The sequence below is a fragment of the Venturia canescens genome, chromosome 10 (genome assembly GCF_019457755.1).
Source record: "Venturia canescens isolate UGA chromosome 10, ASM1945775v1, whole genome shotgun sequence".
NCBI classification, from domain to species: domain Eukaryota; kingdom Metazoa; phylum Arthropoda; class Insecta; order Hymenoptera; family Ichneumonidae; genus Venturia; species Venturia canescens.
Window position 1 is genome coordinate 17,322,788 of NC_057430.1, and position 25,567 is coordinate 17,348,354.

Below are 25,567 nucleotides of genomic sequence, written 5' to 3' on the forward strand. Positions count from 1 at the left end.
TATCAACGGTCTTTACGACGAATATTTTCAGTTTTTTTCGAACTCCGACACCGCGCACCGCGACAGAATATTATTTCCATTAACATGTGTGAATCATTCGCATACCGATCGGACGCATCGATCAACGCTCTTCTCTACTTCCCTTTCGACGATCCAGATTTTCCACTTTTTTCTAAATCCCATATTTTTTTATTGTTCTCATACCGCTTTGCTTTGTTACCGAGATAATCTCTTTTTACTTTTATCGCAATATAAATTCCCTCTCATTTTTTTATGGCTGATCATAATCAGCCACCGTCACCCCAAAAGTGTTTGTTTCTCGTGTTCCAAAAATCGTAGACTGAAATATTTTCATATCTATATAGTGGAACACGTTGCTGCTGAGTTGTTCAAAGGCGTGTTATCTGTTACGACTCTTTTTCCTATCTACAAATATATAATATATATATATATATCGTTTCTGGGGAAATTTCGTTTTATAGGTTATTTTCGTTTTTCCAACGGTTTTATTCGCATCAGTTTTTTTTCTCAGCAAGCTACTCGTTTTTGTCCATGTGTTTATTTACCTTCATATACGAACCTGAAAACGCGAAATAGCAAAAGAATCGATCGATTGTTTTTGGGAGAGATATTTACCAAGAGCAATCGCGTTCCAAGAAATCTCCGGAAATAATCGAAATTGGTTAATTATTGTGGAAATTTACAGAAGCACACTTCAATTTAGAGATTATTCGGATACCAACCAAATTAGTACATTCCGAGCTCAATTGCTGACGTCAAATGTGATGTAGCAATAATTCTTTGGTGTGCCCGAAGTGTCGAAAGTTGACTGTTTTAAAAACCCATTTTCGTAGGGCGTGATCCCAAAAAAAAAAAAAAAATAATCGTTTTCCAATACAAAGCTTGTGGCGAAACTGAAAATAATACAGCCTCTGCTTGCTCGTCCTACACGTTATTACAGGGTTTAATTAAACAAGGAAACCTTTGGATAAAACTATTATAAAGTTTATCAAGGAATGAATTTTTTCAACAAATCAAACTGTTCGAAAGAACAAAACAAAGTCAATCGTGTGTTCTGTTTACAGCAAAGTATTTTTCAGTTTGCAATCTATCAGCAATTGCGAAATTCGTAATCGAAAGATAAATCTTATCTTTACTTATACTTATTATTTCAAAGCTTGCGAGTATTGGAATGATAAAAAAAATAATAGATTAACAGTTTGTCAGGAAATTTCTATCCCTGCTCCTGTATTTTTTTGGAAAAATTCAAATTTTTTCGAAATCTGTAAATTATTTTTTCTAACGTTGAGAGTGTTGAACATTTTTTTTATTCCTTTTTATAGTCAAGACTGCGTACACAGTAGAAAACCGTAAATTATTCATAGCTACGAATGATAAAAATGGAAAAAGTGTGGAATGGAAACAATGAGGAAATTTAGAGAAAATGTCAGTTAAAGAGGGTTAACCCATTTTATTCACGATCGATATATAATCGTCGAAAACTCCGCACGCATGGTATTAAAACATCGTTTTGGGCATTAGAGATTCGTATACCCCGTTCCTACTTAAGAATATTCGCTCATACAGTTACAATAATTATGCGGATTGGCCTAATGCGGCAAGAAAATAAAAGTCTATGAGTTTAAACTTGGAGTGAAAAGAATTCCATAGCATTTGGAAGCGCTGATAACCCCGCTGAGACTGAACTTCGACGGGAGTGTTAAGAGTTCCTCCCAGCTCCGTCAACATTTTCCTTTCATTATCATAGCAGGTTTCATCGCGAGTCTAATGACAACGTACACATAATTGGTTATCGAGTGGAACGCGAAAAGTCATTCAAAAAATTCATCTAATAAATGCAAAAATGTTCGTGAACAGGACTTGCTGTAATAACACTGCTTTTTACTTTCGTTAATTAAAGTTCCTAAGTACACACTGGACGAGCAAGATATCAAATGTTTGAAACAAATTTAACAATCAACGATACACAAATTTGAATTGAGGAGACTGACCGTTGCCGGACTAATATCGAATTGTCTTTTTTTTTTCCAAACGCGCGGTTTACACTTTGCTTCGGACGCATTCAAGCCGTTCGCTGAATTATATGAATTCCGCTGTCAGTTATCACTGGAAACGATAGATCACCAACTTTCAATGCAAACGCAGCCTCTTCGAAGGGCTTCTGCATGGCGCCGCGAGTAAACGGCCCAAGATCTCCACCTCTTATCGCTGAACTGCAATCGCTGTACTTTGCAGCCAAATCAGAAAATTTTGCTTTCCCTGAGACTATTTGTTCTCTGTAAGCTACAAAAAGAAAAAAAATTTCCTATGTTAAGTGATCAACGGTACAATTGTTACTCGTCATTTTCTATAAACATGACATTTTTTTCACTCAAAATTTTAAAATTGAGGAAAGAAACTGTTGAATAGATGTGTGTAAAAATCATTGGAATCTCTTATCAGAAAAATTGTACCCGCGCAGATGTTTGTCAATTTCAATCAACCTACATTTAACAAGGTCGAGTGCTTCTTCCTTAGATCGTGTGATTTTCTCTTCTCGTCGAGAAGAAGGTCGTCTTGATCCAGCATGTTTGACAAGCAGATGACGACACCGAACTTCATCAGGACCGTCTTGTTTGACATTACCGGATGGATCAGCTGGCTTGTCTGGTACCTCCCATTGGCTTTCTTTTGTATATACGTTTAAATAATAATGTTGACCTGTTCATAGAGAACAAAACGATATTCCGAGTGATCATACATTTTGTTATTCCACATTTTGTGTTTATAGAAGTTTGCAATTTTTGAATGGTAATAGGAATCGAGAATAAGTAGAAAATTGTCAGAAAAATGAAAGTTAACCTTTAATATTTGTAACGAGAAAAAAAATGTAATATTTGCAACAAAAGCATAAGTAGAACGGCTAAAATTTGAATGATGTTTAGAAGAAAAGGTGCAAAATCAAAACCGGTCGCGATTAATTAGAAGAAGTACTATAATGAATGATTGATTATACGGAGAAATGCCTGATTGAACGGTCATTCGTAGACCGTATATTTTGTAATTAACAACACCCGAAATAGTTTTGACAGGACTGAATCTTCAATACAACAAACAAAATAGGGTTTTCAATGAGCTTGCATAAATTAGGCCTACCGGTAGATCTGCTTAGACGTTTTTCCCACCCCGATGGTAATTCTTCATCCGCCATGTTTGCAGTGCTGCTCCGAAATATTCAAGTATTTAAAAGAATTAAGAGTCCTTAAATAAATATATCAATTTATTACTCCTGAATTGCCGATCAGACGAATGGTCATGGACCGAAGAAAATCGTAACGAAACGTAATAATGCAAAGGATATAGACAAGCAGACAATTTTACGGTACGAGATTTTTTATGAGTCTTCCGAAAGGCGCTGTTTTCGTACCGTTCAATTGAAGAACTCGCTGATTTTCTAGAACGTCGGTATTACAGATTTGGCAACTCGGTCGATAATACAAATATCGTCTGATGGTATAGTCTATTTTATTTTTTTGTATTCGTGAATTTGAATTATTTTTTCTCCTGCATTCCGGAATACGAGGCTGCTTCATGTTTCTTTCTTCAAAACTGACTTTCTTCGCATCGTTTAGTTATGAAAGGTCACGCAATCTACTTGATACTTGCGCAGCACACCATTTTTCTATATAGTTTACTCCACGAATATTTTGTACAATAAACAGCAAAAATTTCTTTCGACTGTGAAAGTTATGGACATTAGGAAACGGTATGAACTTCTCTCTTATTCTGCTTGGCGAGCGAGCCGTCGTCCCTTCAAATGAGGCTAAATGAATGGAGTGAGCGAAAACGGCCAAAAACGTGCGTGGTGAAGTGAAAAAAAAGGTGAAAAACAAAAAGAAAGCCGCAGGCGGAGCTTTATTTTACGATGGAAACAACGCACAAAAGGTAAGACGTGGAAAGGGTGCACGGGCGGGAGGAAGAAACGGGGGAGGGAACTCTGAGAACTCGATGGGGAAGAGAGAAGTATGGGGCTACCGGGATCTGCTGGCGGACCGCATTCTCTACCTGTGTGGCAAAACGCTCAGAATCCCCCAAGGGGCATTCTCTAAAACAAAGACCACTCTCGGACCTCGCTCGTCGTTTTGTTCCAACATTATCCTCCTCTCTCATTACGAAACAATTTCCACATACTCGCGCTTCCTCTCAACCTCTGTCATTGTCGAAATAATTTCGAACGAACGTATTTTTTCGTTTATGTGCATTCGCGAATCGCGCGGTAAAAGAAAAAAAATCCTTAATCATCCACGGAATTCATTTTTTTTCTCTTAAAAAAAAACGACTCAATACTCCAGAAAAAATGCAAAATTAATAAATAATAGTCGAAATTCCCATTAAAAATCATAAACATCGAAAATATGCGAAAGTTTTCCATCTTTTGACATCGTCACGGCAACAATACAGGCGACCATTTTCGAACAAAGCTATAGTTTCCATTCCCTATCGAAAAATTGCGTTAAGGTTATAACCAGCATCTTCGCATTGGATGTGAAGAGCACACACGATTTAACACGAACCCAACGCAGGGAGGTGGAAAAATGAAAAATTATTTCATGACAATATTTGCAACGGGTAAATATCTATATTTTTAAAATATACATACTCAATATATACTTTACAGAAACACTTATTAATTATTTACAATGTTTACACGATTCACTTATATTCACACATTTTACATCGTTGATACAAACACGTAACACGCTACATTTATTAACAAGGAAAAAAAAATGTATTTGTACAAAAATTTACACGTGGGACGTTTGTTTTTCGTAATAACTCGATTCCGGTCTCCTCACAATATTTCTTTTATCATTCGACTTTCTTTTTCAGCAAACAATAATAAATAGTATTCCTTAAGCAGGTACGGTTTTACACTGACATATTTACATCACATTATATCAAAATATATTTATAAAATCTGTGCATGTCTGTTGCACATCAATAGTCCTAAAAATATCTAAAAAATATATATATTTTTTTAATAAATTCATTTGCGGACGTTAGTCGTTAAAATGTGAAAAATTGGACGATTAAAGAGACGGGCATAGCGAAGAGAGCTGCCCGTTTGTTCGACTCGACAGTGAAACCAGAAGAAAAAAAAACATTATAAACGCGAGAAGAAAGAAATAGTGCGTTTTGAACCGGGATAAATGGCAAGCCCGAGGCGAGTTGATTCATCGACATTGTTTCATCTCGATAATCGCGGTATTTATCATTCTCGGTGCTCGATCGAAGAGCCTCAATAAAAAGCGATTCCAGCAGAAATATTATTCCCGCGTTATTCTCCTTTTTTCCAACTATGCGAAAGATGAAAAAAAAAAAAAAAAAAAACATTGTCAAAATGGCAAAAAGTGTCGTTTACGAGTCCATAAATATTTCTTTCGCAAAATATTTTCTCGTGTTTTTAGTTCATTCTCATCCTGACAAGTTCATCTCGATGGGGAAAAAAAAATAAAAAAAAAAACAACAACAAATGAAACGATTCGTTCGCCGTAACAACAAAAAAAACGTTTCGAGCGTTTATACCGGAAGTGTGAATAGTACGGGCCGTACGATTGATTGAAGACATCGAAAGCAAAGGCTATGCAAATGAAAACGTCGTACGATTCGCGCGCGCGCGGTCCTACGAGCCTCGACTCAAATGTTGATTTTTATTATTATGCCTTTTTCCCTCCATTTTATTTCATCTTCGATTTTTTTCTTTTTGCAGAATAGCAAAAGAGCTCGCTGACGCGGCTACGCGTATATACAGGTTCGTAGCACCTGCGGATGCTTCTATATTAATATCTATACCGGTTTTTCCTCGCTACACACGCACACAGGCGCGGAGACACTCGCACAACGAGACAGTCACACGTTTATACATATACACATATTAATATGTGTATATATGTATATATAAAAGCTTATTAATAAATTATACCCTCTGTCCCAAGGAGGTTTAGGTTCTCTCGGGCGAGGATAGCCACGGCGTAATATCGGCGTTGAATTAACCGCTCTTTTGTTCATAGGCCATCAAGCTTAGTTGATTACTCAATGAAACTACTGAGAATACGACTCCTCGAGCGTACACACTGAATATATACAGGATTGCGGTTTCGAAGCGGAAGATACGTGAGCATGATTAACGCGTGATTGAAAAAGCAGCCGCGCTTGCCCAACGAATTCGGCTGTGCGTAATAATATCGCGAATGAATTTTAAATCGAGCCGAATTCGTCGCGATCGATGCTTGATGCGCGCGAAACGTTCTGAACGATCGCAGGTTCCTGCCTATTGCCAAGTCCAGGTGGAATTTTCTAAATTTGTTATATCATTTTCGTGTTGTTCTATTAAATCCACTGACACACCGATTTCCTCGTTTACAGAGATTCAGCGGTGGAAACCAGGCACGAACTCTCTCAGCTCGAAAGCCAACGCGACGAGATTGCTCCGCCTCGGAAATGTTTGATTTTCCATGCTCATTATTCATGGCGATTTTAGTCACGAGGGAAGAGTGAGAGACAGAGAGAGAGAGAGAGAGAGAGAGAGAGAGAGAGAGAAAGCGAGCGAAGGATCGAGAGATAGAGAGCGTGAGATTCTTGAGGAAGAAATTTTTTTTCTCGGGCTCAACGACATCCGCATCCCAGTACCGCCATGTCTTGATAATTCTTGAGGACAACCTTGTTCTCCTCGTCGAGGTAAAGCATCGATATTGAACTGAGAGCCGTCGGGACGCAGCACGCCTTTGGCACCATACTCGGATTCGTCGAGTACACGAGGTTCTGTACAATCGCGTGATTCGTCGAGTTCAAGTGATCGGACAAGGGGAACGGACAGTCGCCGTGACAATAGAAAGCGTCGTAGCCCGGTGGCGCGACGATCCAATCGTTCCAACCGACATCCGCGAAATCCACGTACAGAGGATGCCTTCTGCATATCTCGCGACCGTCCTTACGACGGTTCTTCCTCAGGGTCGCCCGTCTCGCTCTTCTCTCTATTATTTCATTGGCCGTCGCCATTTTTCTTCTCCCGTCGTCCGTATACGTGAACAACGTCGGTCTCCTTGACGACCAAGCTTCGTTACTCTCCTCCAAACTTCGCCGAAGTCTCACGTGCTTCTCTCCCTGACGACTGCTCCTCGTTCCGTTCCTCTTATCGCTCTCCCTTATTTCTATTAAAAGACCGTGATTGTGATCACGCTCCTCCAACCATCTCACTACAGCGGGATGCACGTCCAAACTTATCGTCGCGTTGCTTCGCTCCTTCACCGTTTTACTGTCTATTAATCGTAACAGAGGTTTTCTCTTGCCACGTATTCCAGGCCTCACTATGTCGTGCACCAAAATTCGCAGCACACCGTCCTTCCTCTGAACCTCCTCCTCCTCCTCCTCCTCCTCCTCTTCGTCCCTCGGGACCTTCCTTTCCTCCTGCTTCGATCCTGACGATGATAGGACACGTGACAGGCTCAATTCCGCCGCTTGCAACTTCTCGTCCAATGGCATCCCGCTCACATCGAATGACAGACGAAAATTCTTCGGTGATTTAAACTTTTCGTCCAATTCGCTCTCTGCGTTTCGCCAACCGGAAACAAACAATATTCAATTATTTAAAACATCTTTCAATCATTTTTTTTTCTTTACATTATTTCAAGGTACCAATTTTGTGAAACTTATTCATAGATTTTTCGTCACTCGATCTTCTTTAACGAATTCAACTTTATCGTACACAGCGTCCCCTAAGACCATGGGAAAACTCAATCGAAAATGCACTGAGAAAAAAATTTTGTTTATCGGACAAAATCCAATTTGATTTCGGGGTCGTTTTTCATTCCATTGCAAGGCTCACAGTCAATTGGTTAAGTTATTCGAGGTTAAGGAACGCTGTAAATTATTCTAGAGCAGCAAAGTATATTCGATTTATAATTGCCCTTTGAAAACGTTGCATTCGACAATGCCTTTTGGCTCGTTTGGTCAATCATTTATTTTCATGGTTATAAGTAAAAATCGTTTGTTTTTCTTTTCTTTTTTTTTCTTGTTAGAGAGACTCTGAAGTGGGCTCTCGTCATAATGGCAAAGCTCTCTGAGCGAAATATTGGAATCCTCGCGAAACGTACGTGTGCTAAGGAGAATGCTATAGAGAACTCGGCAACAACATTTTACGACGTGTCATGCACCGATGCACAAGCCATCACAACGTCACCTTGAAACTCGATTAATTGGTAAGCTACACACGAGTTCTCTCCCCCATCCTCTCTATTCATTTCTCAACTCAACCCAAACACTGCAAATCTCGTTCTATCGATCCCCGATTAGTAGAAACTCGAGTATTTTTTCATTCTCTTTATCCTAATTTTGCGATTTTAAAAAATCCATTTTCCCTGCTTTCGTTCGATATAGAGTTTTCATAAATATTTTTTAATTCGAAATTTTTTTATTTCTAGGGTCGTGAGAGCCGAGTTTCGATCGAATATTTAACAGTCTCGTTATCCCCCGATGTCCTGCTCTTTCAAACGACATTAAATTCGTAGCTGATTTGATTTATTTAGAAAAAGGGAGGAAAAACCTTGTGCTTCAAGTTCGGTTAGAAATTGGCAATCGTTACGGGCGTAAAACAAAAGATTTTCGTGTTTTTTCAACGACAGAAATGAGGGAAAAGTAAATTTTCAATGAAAAATACCAACCAACGTGAAAAAAAGAGCGAACGGTGTTCGCCGACCGGGTATGAAAGCCTGGTTTTGCGATATCGGCGATCCCGATTTTTTTCTGATGAAGATAGAGCTTCCTCAAGGATTCGGGTACGTGAGCCGGCGCTCCCTGGGGTTTGGGTCTCCTCGTGAATCCCAGTAGGGAGAGTAGACTCGCCTCGACACCGGCGATGGCTCGTTCCCGTTCCTTCATTCCCAGATTATCGACGCTGTTGTCCGAGGTTACGTTCAGGCTTATTTTCGCCTCTGCCAGCAGCACACCCGCTGCCGCTAACAACAATCTAAGCAGCAGCGACATGCGCATTCTGACGTCAGCCACTGGCACTCTGTGCCACTCCTGAAACACGCGTCAATGACGGAACATCAGTTTTTTTCGTTCTCGTACCTTCAATATTTATTTAACATTATTCCAAGAACAATTCCAATGACATTCATCTAAATAAACGACATTTCAACTCGCGAATGTCAATATTTCGAAACGCATAAACCACCCGACTGACAAACTTGGTTCAAAGTCCCAGTCGAAATAGTTTCAATGCTAAAATTTTCATCATTGCTTCAATCACGATAAATGAATTTATCAATTTTTTTAAAAAAATTACGATAAAACGTCCACACCGTTTCGATCGCATGCAATCGACTTCGTGTCACAAATTAAAAAAAAAATCCATGTTTTTTACACTTTTACCAAAGTATTCGTGTAAGAACGTGAATAATTGAGGATTCGAGGATTTTTAACAGCTTGGAAAACCCTCGTGGGTCCAAGTGAGCCCTGCCATGCAGGAAGGATTATTCCCACGTTACAATTTCCTTGTGATTCGTCGACGGGTTCGAACTTCCGAAAAATAATCACAAGAAGAATAATAATAACAACAACAACAACAACAACAATAATAATAATGCAGTAGAATTTGGTGGAGAAGGTGTAGCAGGAAAGGAGTCGGCGGCGTGTTATCCAGGGCCACAGCTGCTGGCAAACACAACACACTCACCGGCACACTCCACAGCTTTCTCTTGACGCGCCCGTCGCAAGAGGTCGAGCGCGCGAGTAAACGCTGCTCCTTTCGCACTCTTTTGTTGCGAGCAGCAAAACCAACAAAGGAACAAAGCCAAATGTTTATCGAGTATTGTGAGTAGAATGGACGAGGAAAATGAAAAGAGAGTGAAAAGACGAGGGGAGCGTCGATCGGTAATGAGAGAATTTTGCTTGGGACATCGCGTCACCATTTTCGCTCGAGTCACTCGGGCATTTTTCCGTCGAAAATTTGTCGAGTGAGAATGGTGCGGGGGGCACCGCGCATTACCGTGGAAACGGAACGATCGATTTGAAAGTTTTTAGGTGCACCGAGTGTGTTAAAACCACGTACCATTGAAAATGTTGACTTTGAATTTAAAATGAGAGACCTTCAAAATACTCGCCTCAAACCGAAGGTTTTGTGATAATCGTATAATTCGATAAATCTCTCAACGGTGCGCGAGCTGCTCACGATTTTTCAAGCCGCGGGTCGAAGTTATTATTGAAAATATAAATAAAGTGACGATATAATGAATTGAATGATGAAGAATTATCGAATTAACGCCACTTTTGTGTGCGCACTTTCAAAGCCGAGGCTCGACCGAGGATTTACGACACCGCGACCCCAATAATAAATCGAGCAAAAACTGAGGAAACTCGGAATAACTCGGAATAAATATTTGAGGAAGCACCTGACACCTGTCCTTCTCCGAAGTGCCTCGAAGGAAGTACAATTTTTTGGGCCCCCGCCTCTCCAACGGGATAAGCCGACTCGGCTTACGAGACGAGCCTTCGGCAACGAGCTTGAAGGCACGATGAAAAAAAAAAACGGTGTCAAATCGAATGATAATTTAAAAAAGATCTCGACGAAGACATTTTATTATCAATCGCGTAAGCACACGAGCGACTACGACGAATTAATAGACGGAGAAGAAGAAGAATTCAAAAAGAATTAAAAAAGGCGGTCACTGAATGAGCGATGCGTTAAAAACTCGTTTAGAAGATTAAACAGCTCGAAAATTACGACGAGGAAATATTTAGCGAGGAATGTTAGAAGCCAGTGACAACAGCAAATGGTGGTTACTCGCGCGGGGGGACACTCGAGCCCCGCTTCGGTGTGTGCGTACACACACACGAGGACACGCACGAAGCGAGTTGGGCAGGCTCGCGATAGCGGGGAAGAGGGAAACGAGAAAGAGGCGCTCACCCGTAAGCGAGAGAGAACGAAACGCGATGGCGATGTATATGAAGAAGAGGGCCTCGCGTGCTGGAGACGGAGAGGCTACGGATGCCAGAGCCATGCTGTCTGCAGCTACCGCATCTTATAATATTGCTCGTTGGATCTCGGTGTGTGCGCACGCGCCTGACCAGAATTTCGAGGAGCGGAGCTTCCTCTCCTCTTTTCTCGTGCTCCGCTCTCTCTCTCTGCTCCTCAGACTTGTTGACTTTTCCACAAACAAATACGATCCCGGCAACAATAACCGGCGAATATTTATCCTCGCGGGACAAAGGCGCGGACGTTCAACATTCTTCACCGAGCAATATCTTCGGGCCCGAACTCCAGTTTTGTAGGTTAAGTACGAAAAATAAGAAGGACGAATTCGAGGCAGAAGATCGGGCAAAAAACTTCAATGGGTTCGGACGCTTCGACTCGGCTGACCGGGACTCGCCTCGAAGGGTTAAAATCCTCGCTCACAATCGCCTACATGCGCTCGTACACTCGTGTATACACATTTATACTCAATTATTAGCGTATTAGGAGGTATAAACCTCGAAAAGAAACATCGGTCATGGGCCCTGCGCACGGTGTGCGGGATACGACTCTCGCATTCGTTCCATTGTTGAATAGAGAGGCCAAAGGTTCCAACTGTTTTACGGTGCTCACGGCCAGCGGTGAATACACCGTGGACGAGCTTAGAAAAGGCTTCTCCTTTCATCGAGACTCTCTGTTTGTGGGTCTTCGATTTCAACAGGTTGTTCAATGCTGAGGCGTTAAGGTCATTTACGATATGTATCCTCGGTTCGGGATGATTCTCGATACTATAAATAACCCGGAGCTCTCAATGTGCCTGGTTGTAATGACACACTTGCTTGCTCGAATCTCGCGAGCTCGCAGGTATAGGCAAATTGATAGGTTTGCCGCCGGCCGGGTATTCAGACCGGCGCGGAATGCACGGCTCTGGGCCACGGAACGTGCAGTTACTTTAGATTTTGTTTTACGAAAAATTCAACGCGTGCTCGATTCGACTTTATTTCGACGACGATTATTTCACATTTCGCAACAAAACGGGATCGATTTTTGAGCTATTTCGTGGAGAGACTTCGCCCCGTGAAATTCGGTTGTTCGAATCGAGCTTTCTCGGGAGTTGGTTTAATTCGATAATTTTGCTAATCGCCGATGACGCAACAATCTCCCGGTTGGGGATCTCTCGAGGCTTTTGTCCCGTGCTCTCCTCCCTCTCCCCTTAATTCGACCATCTTTCCTATCATGCTACACAGTTCAGCTTATTTCCCGTGCCGGGATTTTTGTGCTAATTTTCCAGTTCGACTTTCGTCGCATTCGACGACGGCTCGCGTCAACGTTTCCCGCGAGTCCAACGACCCGAGTCGCGAAGGATTTTGGAAAAAAAAAGAAGAAAAAAAAAAAGTGTTTAAAATGTGTAAAAATAAGCTGGCCAAAGGCTCGTCGTCCGCGAAGCGCAGTGTATCGGGGAAAAAAATGAAGGTGCTCGAGCGAACTCGGTGGAAGTACGAGTGGCCGCGCGTCTCCGCGTATTTCGTACAGAGTCTCCGAAGCGCGCGGTAGAATTGGTAAGCATCTGCGGAATTGGTGGTCACCGCGAGTGGAATGCGGGCCCATGCTGGGCTTGGATGCTGATACGACGACACGCCAAGGATGTGTGTTAGAGAGTCCCTCCTCCTGGACGCCCCTCCCTCCTGAGCATTCGCGTTTCGTTCGACAAGATTCACACATATGTAAGAGAGGTAGTACACTTCTCTTGAGAGAGGATTCTCGTTATCGGGTCCTCTCGTCCCTGTCCGCTCTCGCGGGCATGTGGAAAGAAAAAAGCGCTTGTCTTTGGAGCGTGGAAAAAAACGTCATCGTCAAAAATATAATCGGGCCAGAGGCTAAGACCGAGTCCAAACGTTGCTGCCTCGCGCGAGGAAGGGGCAAGGATCCGAAGCGTTGTTTCGTGTGTGCATACGAATGTGTACACATTGGTTGTAGGCATAGCGCGCAGCATACATGTAAGAAAGTCACAGTAGCGCGGTCACTCTCAGTGGTGAGAGAGAGCGCCACCAGTCGTAATAATGAGCGAGCAGCCCGCCCCCACTACCAGCTAACACGACCTGGAGGCAGCAACAGTTTCGCCAAGTGCGAGGCGACTCAAAGTGACTCGCGAACGGAGCTGGCGACCTGGAGAATGTAACGTGAGATTGGAAATCTTTTTTTCTCTGATATCTCGAACCCTTCGTGGGTCCTCGAGACCCGTGTGAAAGTTCTTTCTGCCATTTATCGCGCGTTTCTCGATCTTCGAGAGTCTCGGTATAACAGCGGAAAAGACATTTCTATGTATTATTCCCCGTAACGTCGATTTTTAAATTTCATTTATCTTCGGTGGGATTTGGTGCTCAAGGAATTATCGAATCCTCGCTGACATATTCCGAGGCAGAATCGCACGAGGCTTCCCCACACTCGATGCGTGGAACTCCGGTACCGTTTTCTCTCTGCGCGCGAGAAGGGCCTCTAGAGACACATTTCGACTCGTTTTGTCGAAGAGGAAAGCTCGCGGTGTCGATCTATTCAATTTGTTTCACGAAAGAAAGGCCCAATGAAGAGAGAAAGAGAGAGAGAGATGGACGGAACACACTTAAAGCAGCACGAGAGGAACAATTGAGATCACAAGCGTGTGGGAGTCGTGAAGCGTAGAAGGGAAGACTGTAATAAAGAGGACGAAGCGGAGATGAGGATTCATGCATATTTGAAAGTATCTACGAGACGACCGTTGGAATACATTTATATGCGTTTCTTTTCGTCGACTTGATTTTCTCTTATTCGGACTTGGTATTGAGAGGAACTTACCTAGCTAACCGTAGGTCCGCAGTCCGAGCAGCCACGGCATCTCAGCGAGTCCATGCACCGTGTCCGACTATGTTTAGTCGCTTTCCTGCGCGATCGCGACACTCGCGGCACCACCACTCACCATTTGCCGAGCCTTAAAACACGTATTATGCGTGTTCGCGCCTAGGCCCGTCGTTTTATTTTATTCGTATGTTTAATTGTTGTTATTTTTCACGTGTATCGCTTTACAACGAAATAATTATCGCGAAGCGCCGCAAAATTATGTTTGGGCTTTTAATTTACCGTTGGCGGAAAAGTGTCGCCAAAATTTGGCGGAGGCGCTCGTCGTATCGATTATGAGAAATCCAAATCGATTATCCCACTACTGAAATATTCTTGGGGGCGATATCACCTCCACAATTATTTTCAATCGTATTGATAGTTAAACACTGTTCAAACAACCTTTATTTTCCGTTAAACATTCATAAACCAACGGATTAAAATGTCTTGACGCATAATTATTTAAAAAATGATGAATCCAAGAGTCGTAAATAGCCAAATCGATCCAGTCGACGGCTCGCGTTGTAACGTTACGCGGAGATTTTTGCTCGTTCGATCTTTCGGTACGACCAATCGATGGCTCCTCCTTCTTCTGATTAAATTCCGCGAGAGCGAAAACTCACGAGTAAATTCCAATAATAAAAACACACTTCGCCGATGAGAAACGTTCTTTTCGCGAGTGAGACGGTCATCGGTGTCACTAAGATCGGCGCTCGAGCACCGATCTTCCTAAAGCACAAAAGTGTTGCCACGGTTCCTCGAATCGTATTTAAATCAAAGTTTAAGATAATAACTTTTGTAGAACGAGCGTTGATCAAATGCCGTTCGCGGAATTAAAAAGAAGATGAAAAAACCCGCGAGAACACGACGTGGAGGATTTCAAGTGGAACTTGGTTCCGACACGCTCGAGAGACGTAGGGTGACTAGTTGACCATAGTAGTTGACTACTGACGGTGATCGGTTGTACCCCTTATCCCTCCCTGCCTCAATCTCCCTCTCTCTCTCTCCTTCGCTCTTTCTCGTCCCTCTTGTCGTCCTCCCCCACCGATTCTACCGAACCTCTGCGTACCGAACAACACGACTGGAGGTTCCACCGTCTGTCCAGTTCACGATCCACCGCAACCCGTGTACCGTCCTGAGATGGAGCGGATTCCCCACTGATTCCGCTCGACGGCGATTCACGGATAAGTAACTAAACTATAATACCGGCTTACCTGTTTGTATATACAGCTATATGCCCCTGTATATAAGCGACTTTTACGCGAGTGTGGCAACCGCTCGGCCACGGACTTGCTCTCTTGGGCGATTCGGCAGGGCCGAGACAAAAGGTCTCGGGGCCCTCTCGACACTACCGAATACGGTAGTCCCCTCCCCTCCCCCCCCCCCCCCCCCCGTCTTACCTATTGCACCGTTTTTTCTCTTCAATTCCAGATCAAAAGTTTTTACGAAAATAGGACGAAGATTAAGAAGATTTATGATAAATGGATAAAACGGCACGCGAGACGAGCTGACACTTTCATTTTTTTCAAAAATTCTCAACACTTTTAATTTCTCAATGCGTTTTCGATTGATATTTTGAAGTTTGCCAGATATAATCGTATCGACGCTAGCTCCGTAACTCGAGGGCGGCAACTTTCCCAAGTAGCAGCAACGAATCGAAAGTACATATTTATTTCGGTGTTCAGTTTGGCGCTGTGAGCGCCCTCTACTTCGTTCCTTTACGTGAGTTTTCGGGGATTGTCGAATATATAAAGTGTAGTGTATACAGAAATGTGCAAAAAGAAGAGCTCGCTCAGCTCGCACGGTTGTGTGCCAAAAAAAAAAAGGATACAAAGTAGTGAGACTAAACGGTGAGGCAATCGGATGCAAAAGAAAAAACCAGATGGCGCTCCGGTGCCTTCGAAACCGTAATTCGTGAGCTCTCGCAGAGACTCGCGAGAGCGTAAGCGTAAAGTCTTGGCAGTTTATCGGATTTCCAACACCTGTCGAACTCGTGACGCGTCAGAAATGACCGATGTACCGATACGCTTGTTGAATTGGAGCAGATTTATAACGCGATATTTATATCCGCGCTTGAACACAGGAGAACGGCCGAGATTGTTGGTATTCGACATATACGACGAGGAGATACACCTTGCTACACGGAACGTTCCTGAACGTGCGTACATGTGATTCGGTAAATGTATATCGCGCATTCGATGAGTCCTTGAGAATGCTCGGGGATCGATATACACGCGCACAGACACACCTTCAGAGCGCGTTCAACCGTCTCATTTTCGAGATGCAATTATCAGGAGTTTGAAAATAGGAAAATCGTGTTAAGAAGAGTGAAAAATAAACATAAAAAAGTGACGGGAGTGAGAAAAATGGTGAGATGTTCGAGCGTGCGGTGAAACAAAAGTGAAGATAGTGGCGCGGAGTCAGAGCACAACCGATAAGTATCGGGGGATGCTTGCGTGAGTCATCAGGAGTGGAATTCTCGAAATTTCACGAGGAAAAAAAAAAGAAGAGAATCGAGCGGGCGCGGGAATCCAAGACGGTGACTCGACGAATTCGTCCTCCGTGTTTCGTGTACGCACAGGTAAAAGGGACTAAGATACACATGTCGTTGTCCCATCATCATCGAAGGCGTCGGTGTGTATCGATTGTTCTTCAATCTTCTCCTGTGCCGAAGCGCTTCTCCCCTAACTTGCGACGCGACCCAATCGAGAATAACCAACCGAAGATGAACGACGATCGAAGCGATTAGCGGGAAAGAAAGAGCAGGAAGAAAGGGGAGTTCGTAACGAGCTGAAAAGAGAAATATGGTGGCGGGCCGTTTCCTCTTGCCTCTGACTTGGCAAACTTGAACCAAAGCGATTGAGATGCGCCGGTATTTGGTGAAGCCATGCAATATATACAATATAACAATACGAGAGGACGCCATCAACAGCTCGCGTGCGTCCAATGATGAACAAGACAAACGGATGAGCCGCAAGATACACGATACACCTCGCTCCGACCATCCGCGGCGCGCGCACGCGTATATGAACCTTTTCGAATCTTTTCTTTTCTATTGCCACATGATGGCTCAATGTATAGATTCTCCTGAATGGCTCTAACCCGGAGTCGAGTGGCGTGTGCGGAATCTTTGTGGGCTTTTCGGAGCCATAAACCGTCGTAATTGTCAGTAGTATTTGAAATTCATGAGAATTTTACTGGCCACTCTTGGCCGCCGAAGGTATCAATGAAAGTTTCGTAAATCCCTTCCCCCAGGAATCTTTCCAAATGTGTTTTTTCTCAACTGTAAACGTTTTTTCTCTCTCTCTCTCTCTCTCTTTTTTTTTTCTAGAAATACTTCAACGTAAAACGACGTACCGAGTCATACCGTTTATCGGGGCTCGGAGGAACGGACGAAATGATTTATCAAACGACTCAACGGTGCGCGCTGTCTTCGTTACATTATTTTTGTCTCAATTCTTTTGATTTTCTCCGCGAAACGAGAAGATGAATGGAGCAGCCTTCGGAGATAACGAAAGGAGAGGCTCGTAAGGAACGCGAGGAATTTTCGTTATGTCCATCCTCACTCTCGAGGCTTGACGACGCGAGACACGAGAGAGGGAGAGGCCGCAGGGACGATAAGCCGCTCTCGCTTTATCGCTCCGCTCCCTTATACACCTTGAAGATACGGAACCGCGGGGGTTCGAGAAGCCTCCTAAGACAAAGGGAACCCGGCGAGGGATTATAGGCGCGCGTATACGTTTGCCACAAGGAGCAGCTCTACCGGGACCCCTCATCCCGCGTGGCAAATTTTTCCATCTTCCTCCGTCGCTCAGCCTCTCTCGGTCTTTCCTTCTCAATCTCGAACTCGGCCCCCCCTTGACTTTCTCAAAGAGCAGCAGCAGCAGCAGCAGCAGCACATGGTCCGGGGAATAGTGAGTTGTAGAATGGAACGAGAAGGTAAAAGAGCGGAGAAAAAATGAGCCGGTGAGCAAGAGAGAACGGAGAGCAACACACTCTGCGAGGTACCCAACAGAAAGAGTGCCGCCAAGGAGAATATTTATGGGGTTCCGAACTGGACCACCCGGTAATTAAGACGACCCTGAAGTTGGGGCGGGGCAGTAACCGGCACGATATCCTTTTCTCTACCTAGATCGTTCCTCACCGCCATTCCTCAGCCCTCCCGAGAGCCCTGGCTCTTTCCATCTCTCCCTCTTTTTACCACTCCTCGATCTCTCAGCCAAACCTGTGGCGATCTTCCTCAGATCTCTCTTGTTCATTGCCCCAGGAGAATCCGAGTCCTCTCAAACTATTTTGGATGGTACAGAGCTCAACTCTGCTTAGCAACTTGCATCCACGCGCGACTCACCGACCCGAATGTCCAAGGCTTCTAACTAGATACGCGGACCGTGAAAGAGCACGAAAGCAGAGAGGAGGGCGGGGAGCGGAGCGAAGTAGGCAAAACATCATATTGTACTTACGAGCGTTACGCTCCAGAGAAACACTTGGAAGCAATTCTCGGAGCTGAAACCGAGTCAAGTTGTTTTTATTCCTTTGGCGCATGCTCGAAGAAAATTTTCGATGTGCTGTGCCACGCGAGGCCTGCTAGATACTTGACCATTTTCTACCGATGCACATTTGCCCGGGTACGCGTGTGCATTATGCCTGTTAAATAATGCATCCGGTCACGTAGCCGAGAAAGTGTTTTCGTTCGAGTAAATAACAGGCAACATTTATAAATGTATCCCTAAATATTGTAACCGACGAGCGGAAGAAATCGTGCACAATTGCCAGAGTCTCGATGAACGTGGTCTCGGTACAAATTAGTTAAGAGGGGCTTGAGAGAATTTTTCACACAAAGTTTAGGCTAGCAAAGGAAAAAAGTTGTTACCCTCGGGAATAACAATTGGAGTTTTAGTTACATCTCGTATTATTTATCGAGGAAGGAAGTGACAGTTGGTATTTCCTTAAATCGGTCATAATTCGAGGGTGGGCGTTGCGCCCAATCTATTTAACGCGTTACACAGTATATCTCAGCTCCGGTGTGTTGATTGAGATAAAACACAGGTTTACGGAGTTATCCCTCCATCAGTTACTTCGAGACAGATGCCTCGGAGTCTCTCGGAGTGAGCAATAATGCTCTTCGCGCTGCTCGAGCCTTCTCTCGTCGGCTCTTTCTCTTCTTCTTCTTCTTCTTCTTTGTTGCGTGCTCTATCGGATAATCTCCGCTGCTTCGTACACTCGAGAAGCTACAAAATACCGAGTACGTCTCGTCTCGTTTGACGAAAAGGGGCGTGGGCTTTTCCCAGAAATCTCGAGCTTCGTCGATTGAGAGTCGCCAGGCGGAAATGGCGCAAATGTTGAATTACCAAGTGGGAAGTTGGAATCGGGCAGACTGCATGGCGCGCATTGCCAACAAACCGCCGCGCTTCTTTTCCTCTCTTTCTCATCGCTTTGCGTGACTCATTCAAAAGCTCCACGAGCCGGATCCTCTCTTCGTATATTTTCCCCTAAACGAGACTCGCCGATCTCCCGTGAGAAGCCTCGACGATTACTTAAAAAACATCAACAACAACAACAACACCGTCGAGGACTCGGTGACTTTTTGTCAAGTCACTCGATCCAATTAGGCGCGGTAACCTTGCGAGATTGAAAGACATTGCCGTCTCTCTCCATTTGAGAGTTTCGTTAACGCTCGATCATCCGGTGCACAATGACAATGTACATCGGCAGTACCCGAGAGAGGTCTTCGTCCACGCAACACGAAGAAAGTCACCGGAAGCCTCGAACTTTGGGTCTATACTCGGGGTTGATAGGCCCGTTTACGTTCGAGCAAAAAAACTACTCGTCGCACACTTTCGTACGAGGGATGTGCTTCCATCCGAATTCTTAACTCGCGCTCGCGTCCCTGTTATACGCTTTAACGAAATCGCCTTAACCACCTGGTGGGCCGAGATGATGTTCCCTCTTGTTTCCATAGCGTTTTGTTGATGATGGAGACTCCTACATCGCTGGAGAGCGTGATCCATGTAGTTGTGAGGATGAACGAAACTGTGGGAATATTCGACGAGTCTGTAAGCGGCATTTCGAGGATCCTCATCGCGAGGGGGCGGCAAAGTGGGTTCCACCAAGGTGGTCTTTCATTCGGGACCACACAAATGATAGTCCGTACGAGCCCGCGTGACGGCACTGAAGATACTGCGGCTCGGACTAATACAGCTCATCATTACTACTACATCCATACACACGAGTGGACTATCTTGCTCTCGGCCGGTTCTCTATCGGTAACCGCCTTTGTCGTTTCTTCATAACTCGCTGTCTTCGTCCTCTGCCCCGCGTCCATCGCTCCCCAAGTTCCGTGGGTGGTTGATGACAGAGCCCATCGAAAATTGGTAGTAATGGACATTGTTTTAGGGTCGCGTGTGGGTCGAGTCATCCTCGAATGAGGCGGCGAATAAATTGAACAAAGGAACCGGAGTGGACGCACTCTCGCGCGCGCGCGCGCCGCACAAGAGAAACTTTTTGCCTCGCGCTACCAGCGGACAGATGAAGAGGCCGAGAGACGAGTTCCGGTCGGAAACCAAGTCTCCCGTCTTCGGTTCCAGGTAGCGGAGTTTCGTCGGAGCCTCGGCGGATCTCCAGCCAGCGGTTGGGCTTCCAAATCCTCCAACTCCGTGGACACATTCCAGGCGCGATGAGCAATCTTGTTCCCAACTGTTTCCAGCTTGCTAGCCGACGCTCCAATTCTACGCCTCGCGGTACTCGCACAGTACATTGATCCGCAATCGCTGCTCGAACCAACTCCGAACAAAGTGCTGCTTGCACCAGCACAGCGTTTCACGTCGCGCTCAATTTCCTGGGTAAACAGCCGTATGAAATTCCGCCCGTAGAATCCAACTGCAAAATAAAATAAGGCACGTCATAGACGAGGTGGAATAATAAATAAATAAATAAGAGAGAAAAAGAAAGAGACGAATCGCTGCGCAGTACACCTGCATCGACTTGTCCTCCCTCTCTCCTCCTCGCACACGTACACCACCAAGGTGTACCGTATTATTGCATCTGGTGAGAAAAGCCAAGAATCACCACCTGTTGGCCGGTTCATCAGCCAGCTGTGGGCGCTCGCAGCGCAAGAGCTATGCGCCGTGTACCGAGCCGAGTATTCGCCTTAGCCAGATGGGCTAAGACTCGAGTCGCACTCGGCCACCATTTTCACCGAGTAAACAGGTACGCGCACATGAGCATCTCTGCATATAACTCTTGAAAATGTAAGAGTAGGCGTCAACCACCGAGAGATCGAGCTCGAGGAGATTCGTGAGGAAAAAGAGGCAGGGGGGGGAGAGAGGGGCTGCATTTCGCTCCGCGTTCCGCAAGACTAAAGTGCTCTCTGATGGCAAAATAGTCGAACTAAACACGCGCGAATCTCGATTTTTTAACAATACCACCCGTACCGTTGTCTGTGCGATCGTCATTCCCGCGGATTTTAATCGATAAATATTAGCGAGATGGAAAGGTTCGTTTGGGGGGGGGGGGGGGGGGGGCTGAAACGCAAGAGTTTACGAAAATTTGCGGAGGGAAAGAACCCTGCAGTTTTGGCTATTTCATATCTTAGCAATGATGCGTAGAGACCAGGGAAAAACACAGGACACTTGAGGAGGGTCGATGACGAAATCGAAATAATCACGATTTGATGAAATTTGGTGATAACGTTCTTTGGCATCAAGTATACAAATACAATTTTTCTCAGGTTTTTTTAACTCATAGTTATCGAATAATTGAGCTTTAAATCGAAGTTCTTATGCACGAAATGTACAACGAACGAACGAGATGTGTAAACTCTATGCTTATGCACGTGAACTTTAGTGTTCAATTACTCGAGAGCTGTGTGATTGAAAAATGTAAAAAAATGTATATTTTTAAAGAATACATTTATCAAATTTTATTAAATTCTTATTATTTTGAAATTCTTCATATTTTTAACATGGCGATGTCCATTCTTGCGTGTTTGATGGAATGGAAAAATGGTACGTTTTTGAAATTTTAAATAACCTATTTCAAAACTTTCGAAAGAAGGTAAATTTTGAAGGAATTCTGATCTCTTTTTGACTGCTTTTTTTTGGGGAATTTCTTTGGGATCTACTTTTGTTAATGTTTTCTTTTTTTCTAATGTTCAGTTCATCGTTTATTCGCCATTGATGTGTCTATTTTTTGCCATCCCAATCTCAGCAGGACATCGCGTATGTGTTGACGTGTTCCTTTAATCCGCACAACTTCCTGTCGTAGAGTCAATTTTCCAAAGTTTTCATATACAAGTTCCGTCGCAGGTTGTTCATTTATGCAACCGCAGCACGGTGAATCGCAGAGATTTATAATCCCCCAATTGCGAGATAAAAATCGAGCCGCAGCGCATCGCTCGAATTCACTTACCTCTGGAAAGCGGCCCCTCGCGTCGTAAGCAACTTCGGTCTCTTTATACGAGAGCTTCAACACAAATGCCGCGTACTTTGAGCGGCGTACTTACGTACAGTATCCAGCAGCCCGGTCGGCACTCTGGCCGCGTGCGCGTCTCTTGCGCCACCAGCAGCGAGAAAGCACCGGGTGTCGGCAATAAATGACTCGAGCGAATAAACAAGATATCTGTACACGAGTATGAGGCGTTTCGCGGCAGTTCGACCATCGCACGCGTATTATAGTTGCAGCGTCGCTAAATCGTAACGAATTGATCGTACGATTGCTTCACTTTATGCCAATTTTAATATTTATTTTTGTGACGCAGTGTCGTTGCGTGACGACGATTCTAATCCGTTGATTCTTAAGATCGTTGTCACTTTGATTTTTGAGGTTATATTCTGATTTCGTTGTTAGTAGATTTGTTGAGGGGTTAAACGAAGATTTTCAATATCAATTTTCCTCCGATCATTAGCGGGGATAAGATTTTGTAATGATAAAGCTCAAACATCGAAGAAAAGTAGCGACGAGAGAAAAAAATTGGGTGGTTCGTGCACGGAACGTCCCGTACGTAAATGAAGCGTGGGGAGCGACTCGCGGCAGGTGTTCGACGGGCTTTTGCATACGCTGTACAAAGACATTTTTGATATTCTCGTACAAAATTCGATTTTCGATAGCCAAGGATTGTCGTCGAGTGAATCGTCGGGACTGTTGGTTTTTTTGCGTAAGGCGAATACGCAGCGCGCCGTCATACGAAGTTGTTGGAACGTTGTACAGGTGAAAAAAATGAATAAAGATAAAGGGGGAAAAAACGCGTTTAAACAATTGGGTGTATTGGACTGAGCGATTGCGCCGGGAGAATAAAATGAACGTTAGGAAGACATTATATGGGAGAGAGGCAAGCAGAAAAGTATATAACCGCACTCGCAGTGACGCGAGAGTGTATCGCTTGTTCGCGTGAGCTCTTCATGGATCCGAGAGTCTTACGTACACCACGCAAGAGCAGGGAATCACGCGTCTCTCGCGTTCAACAGCAGAAACTCGTTTCTATCGGGTCCGATCGTAACGAGAGAGCCTTCTCGCTCAGCTTGGTATGAGCACGGCTACAACTTTACACGCGCGCACATATATAAATATACACTTGCATCGCGATGTGTGTACGGATAGAGAGGAACGTTGTGTACACTTGAGAGCACCTTACGCGCAGCATGAGAAGTTTCGAGCGAACGCGAGGCACGTTCGTAAACTCGCAGACTCGCGGCTCGGAACGTCGTCCTCGGATTCCACGTACGGATTCCCAATAAACAGACTCATTCGACACAATCCCCACTCGCGCTCGGCTGCTGCTCAATCGTTCGAGTTTGCCTCACGAGATCATATCACGAGTTTCACTTAAATTCGGCCTCTCAGAATTTTATTTTAACCCATTCTCACCGTCCATTCCAAAACACACTTCATTACTCTCTGTATATATTGTTGATCCACAAGAATATTTTCGAGTTGATTGATGCTTCGGAGAAATGAACGTTCGCATATATTCTGGCGCCAAACCAAACAAAATGGCCGCTTATAGCCGAAAGGCGATAAAACGGGGGTGAAAAATATGTGAGCAGGCTTGCGAGTAGTTATTCTATCTTTATATACCGGTGAGAGCTGAATTTCTTTGAGATTTTTAAAACCACAATCGTATCCTTCATTGCTCTGTTATATAGGATTATGTGAGTCGCCATGTTGTTCGACGATTTTTTTTTTCGTCTCGCATGTTCGCTTTCCAATATACTCTGTATAGACATATATTAGTGCATAGGAGTTATATAAATACGTAAGAATAGAGAAGCTGTCTTCGAAAGGTATATTTTAGTATTTATAAGCGAAAAAAGAACGAAGGTCTGAAACAAAGGCCAAAAAGCGAGAGACGGAGAACCATGGTCAGCAGAAAGAGACTCTCGGTCCTCACGGGTGATCGAGATCGAGAGGTAAAAGCTTTTTAAAATTATAGAGCGAATGGTAAAGGTTGGAAAGAGCGGAGCAGTCCGGCGGGCGCGTACGCATTTGCTGTCTGCTCAGTCTGCTCATAAGGTAAAGTGTGCGTGTGTTTATGTGAGAGGGCAAACGACGCGCGGTTCTTTCCGAGAGTGTCGGAAAGCCGTGTACAAGCTCTCACCAGATATCGCGCGAAGCTCGCCAGCAGCGCGGCAGACAGCGCGTCGCCCGATCTCCTTCAGGCACTCTCGCGCGCGCGCTCCCGCGCCACCGCGCGCTTCATTGGACCTTACCATGTTTAGCCAACGTGTTCCGAGATCGGATTTTCCCGGAATTGCGTTGTTAATTGTAATCTCAAAAAAAAATATAAAAATCAACTTACGTTATTCAGCGATTTCACGACGTAGTTTTTCACTATTCGCCGCGGAACCGCGAGGCCGATTCTCTCAACAAATGATAGGACACCTGCTGCCTATAGTTCGTTTCTAGACTCCCACCACACCTTTTTTCTCCTTCTCGCTTTCTACGCAATACGTGAAAAAACAAGCCTCTATATACACGGAAATGTGGCTGGTCTCTCATCAATAAGAAATTCGCTCCGTGTATTCTTCCCTGAATATTTTGCAGCGAACTATTTAGCCAGATTTCAAAAAATATTTGAAACTGCGTCCAAGGACGAATTTAATTTAATTGCCGGTTTATACCCTCATATAGAACCATTTAAAAAAAAAAAGAGAAAAACGACAGATTGAGTGTTCTACGAATCATTATGATTTTTCGTCAAAATGATCGGAATGAAAAATTACTCAATACCAATTTTGTGGCGTGAAAAAACTTGAAATTTTTTAGGTTATTGCAAAAAAATCAATTTTTTAACGGAAATCTTGAATAAAAAAAACCGTTCGTACGAGTGCGAGTGAATTGTAAATTATCGAACGAGTGCCGAATACGCGATTATAAGGGTGCATTCAACGTGGACGCTGACAACGTTAATAACGTTTGTAGGCTAAAACGCGCTCGACGTGGAATGAATGCGCCTAAACGCACCGCTGTAGCTTCGTGCGTTCGTTCCAAATCGGACGCATTTAGCTTACAAACTTTATTAACATTGTCAGCGCCCAAGTTGAACTCGCCCTAACTAATTAATTTACTGCAAGATTATATAGCTAGCCATTTTAATTCTCTCCATTTGACCATCGCAGTTACAATTCTCGGCATTATTTGCGTATATTTGTTGACATACGAGAACAACGCAAGATTCAATTGCCCGCGGTG

The 25,567-nt window shown here is 44.1% G+C and overlaps 2 protein-coding genes and 2 long non-coding RNA genes across 4 annotated transcripts; 1 reads left to right on the top strand and 3 right to left on the bottom strand.

Moving 5' to 3' along the window:
• Positions 1–1,447: 1,447 nt before the first annotated feature.
• LOC122417113 (peptidyl-prolyl cis-trans isomerase NIMA-interacting 1-like) lies at positions 1,448–3,429 on the bottom strand. Its single transcript, XM_043430379.1, has 3 exons — positions 3,157–3,429; positions 2,509–2,721; positions 1,448–2,304 (listed from the first exon to the last, which is right to left on the bottom strand). Exons 1-3 carry the CDS (start codon positions 3,209–3,211, stop codon positions 2,084–2,086), a joined length of 489 nt encoding a protein of 162 aa, XP_043286314.1. The 5' UTR covers positions 3,212–3,429; the 3' UTR covers positions 1,448–2,083.
• Positions 3,430–4,619: 1,190 nt separating this feature from the next.
• Positions 4,620–15,138, bottom strand: LOC122417112 (protein decapentaplegic-like). Its single transcript, XM_043430378.1, has 3 exons — positions 13,844–15,138; positions 8,721–9,081; positions 4,620–7,607 (listed from the first exon to the last, which is right to left on the bottom strand). The coding sequence occupies exons 2-3, from the start codon at positions 9,046–9,048 to the stop codon at positions 6,667–6,669; spliced, it is 1,269 nt and encodes a 422-aa protein (XP_043286313.1). The 5' UTR covers positions 9,049–9,081; positions 13,844–15,138; the 3' UTR covers positions 4,620–6,666.
• Positions 15,139–16,889: 1,751 nt separating this feature from the next.
• On the top strand, positions 16,890–20,829 carry LOC122417226 (uncharacterized). The gene is made up of 2 exons (XR_006262247.1): positions 16,890–20,145; positions 20,276–20,829. It is a non-coding gene; the product is annotated as an uncharacterized lncRNA (long non-coding RNA).
• Positions 18,774–24,952, bottom strand: LOC122417225 (uncharacterized). Its single transcript, XR_006262246.1, has 2 exons — positions 24,675–24,952; positions 18,774–20,758 (listed from the first exon to the last, which is right to left on the bottom strand). It is a non-coding gene; the product is annotated as an uncharacterized lncRNA (long non-coding RNA).
• Between the last annotated feature and the right edge of the window lie 615 nt (positions 24,953–25,567).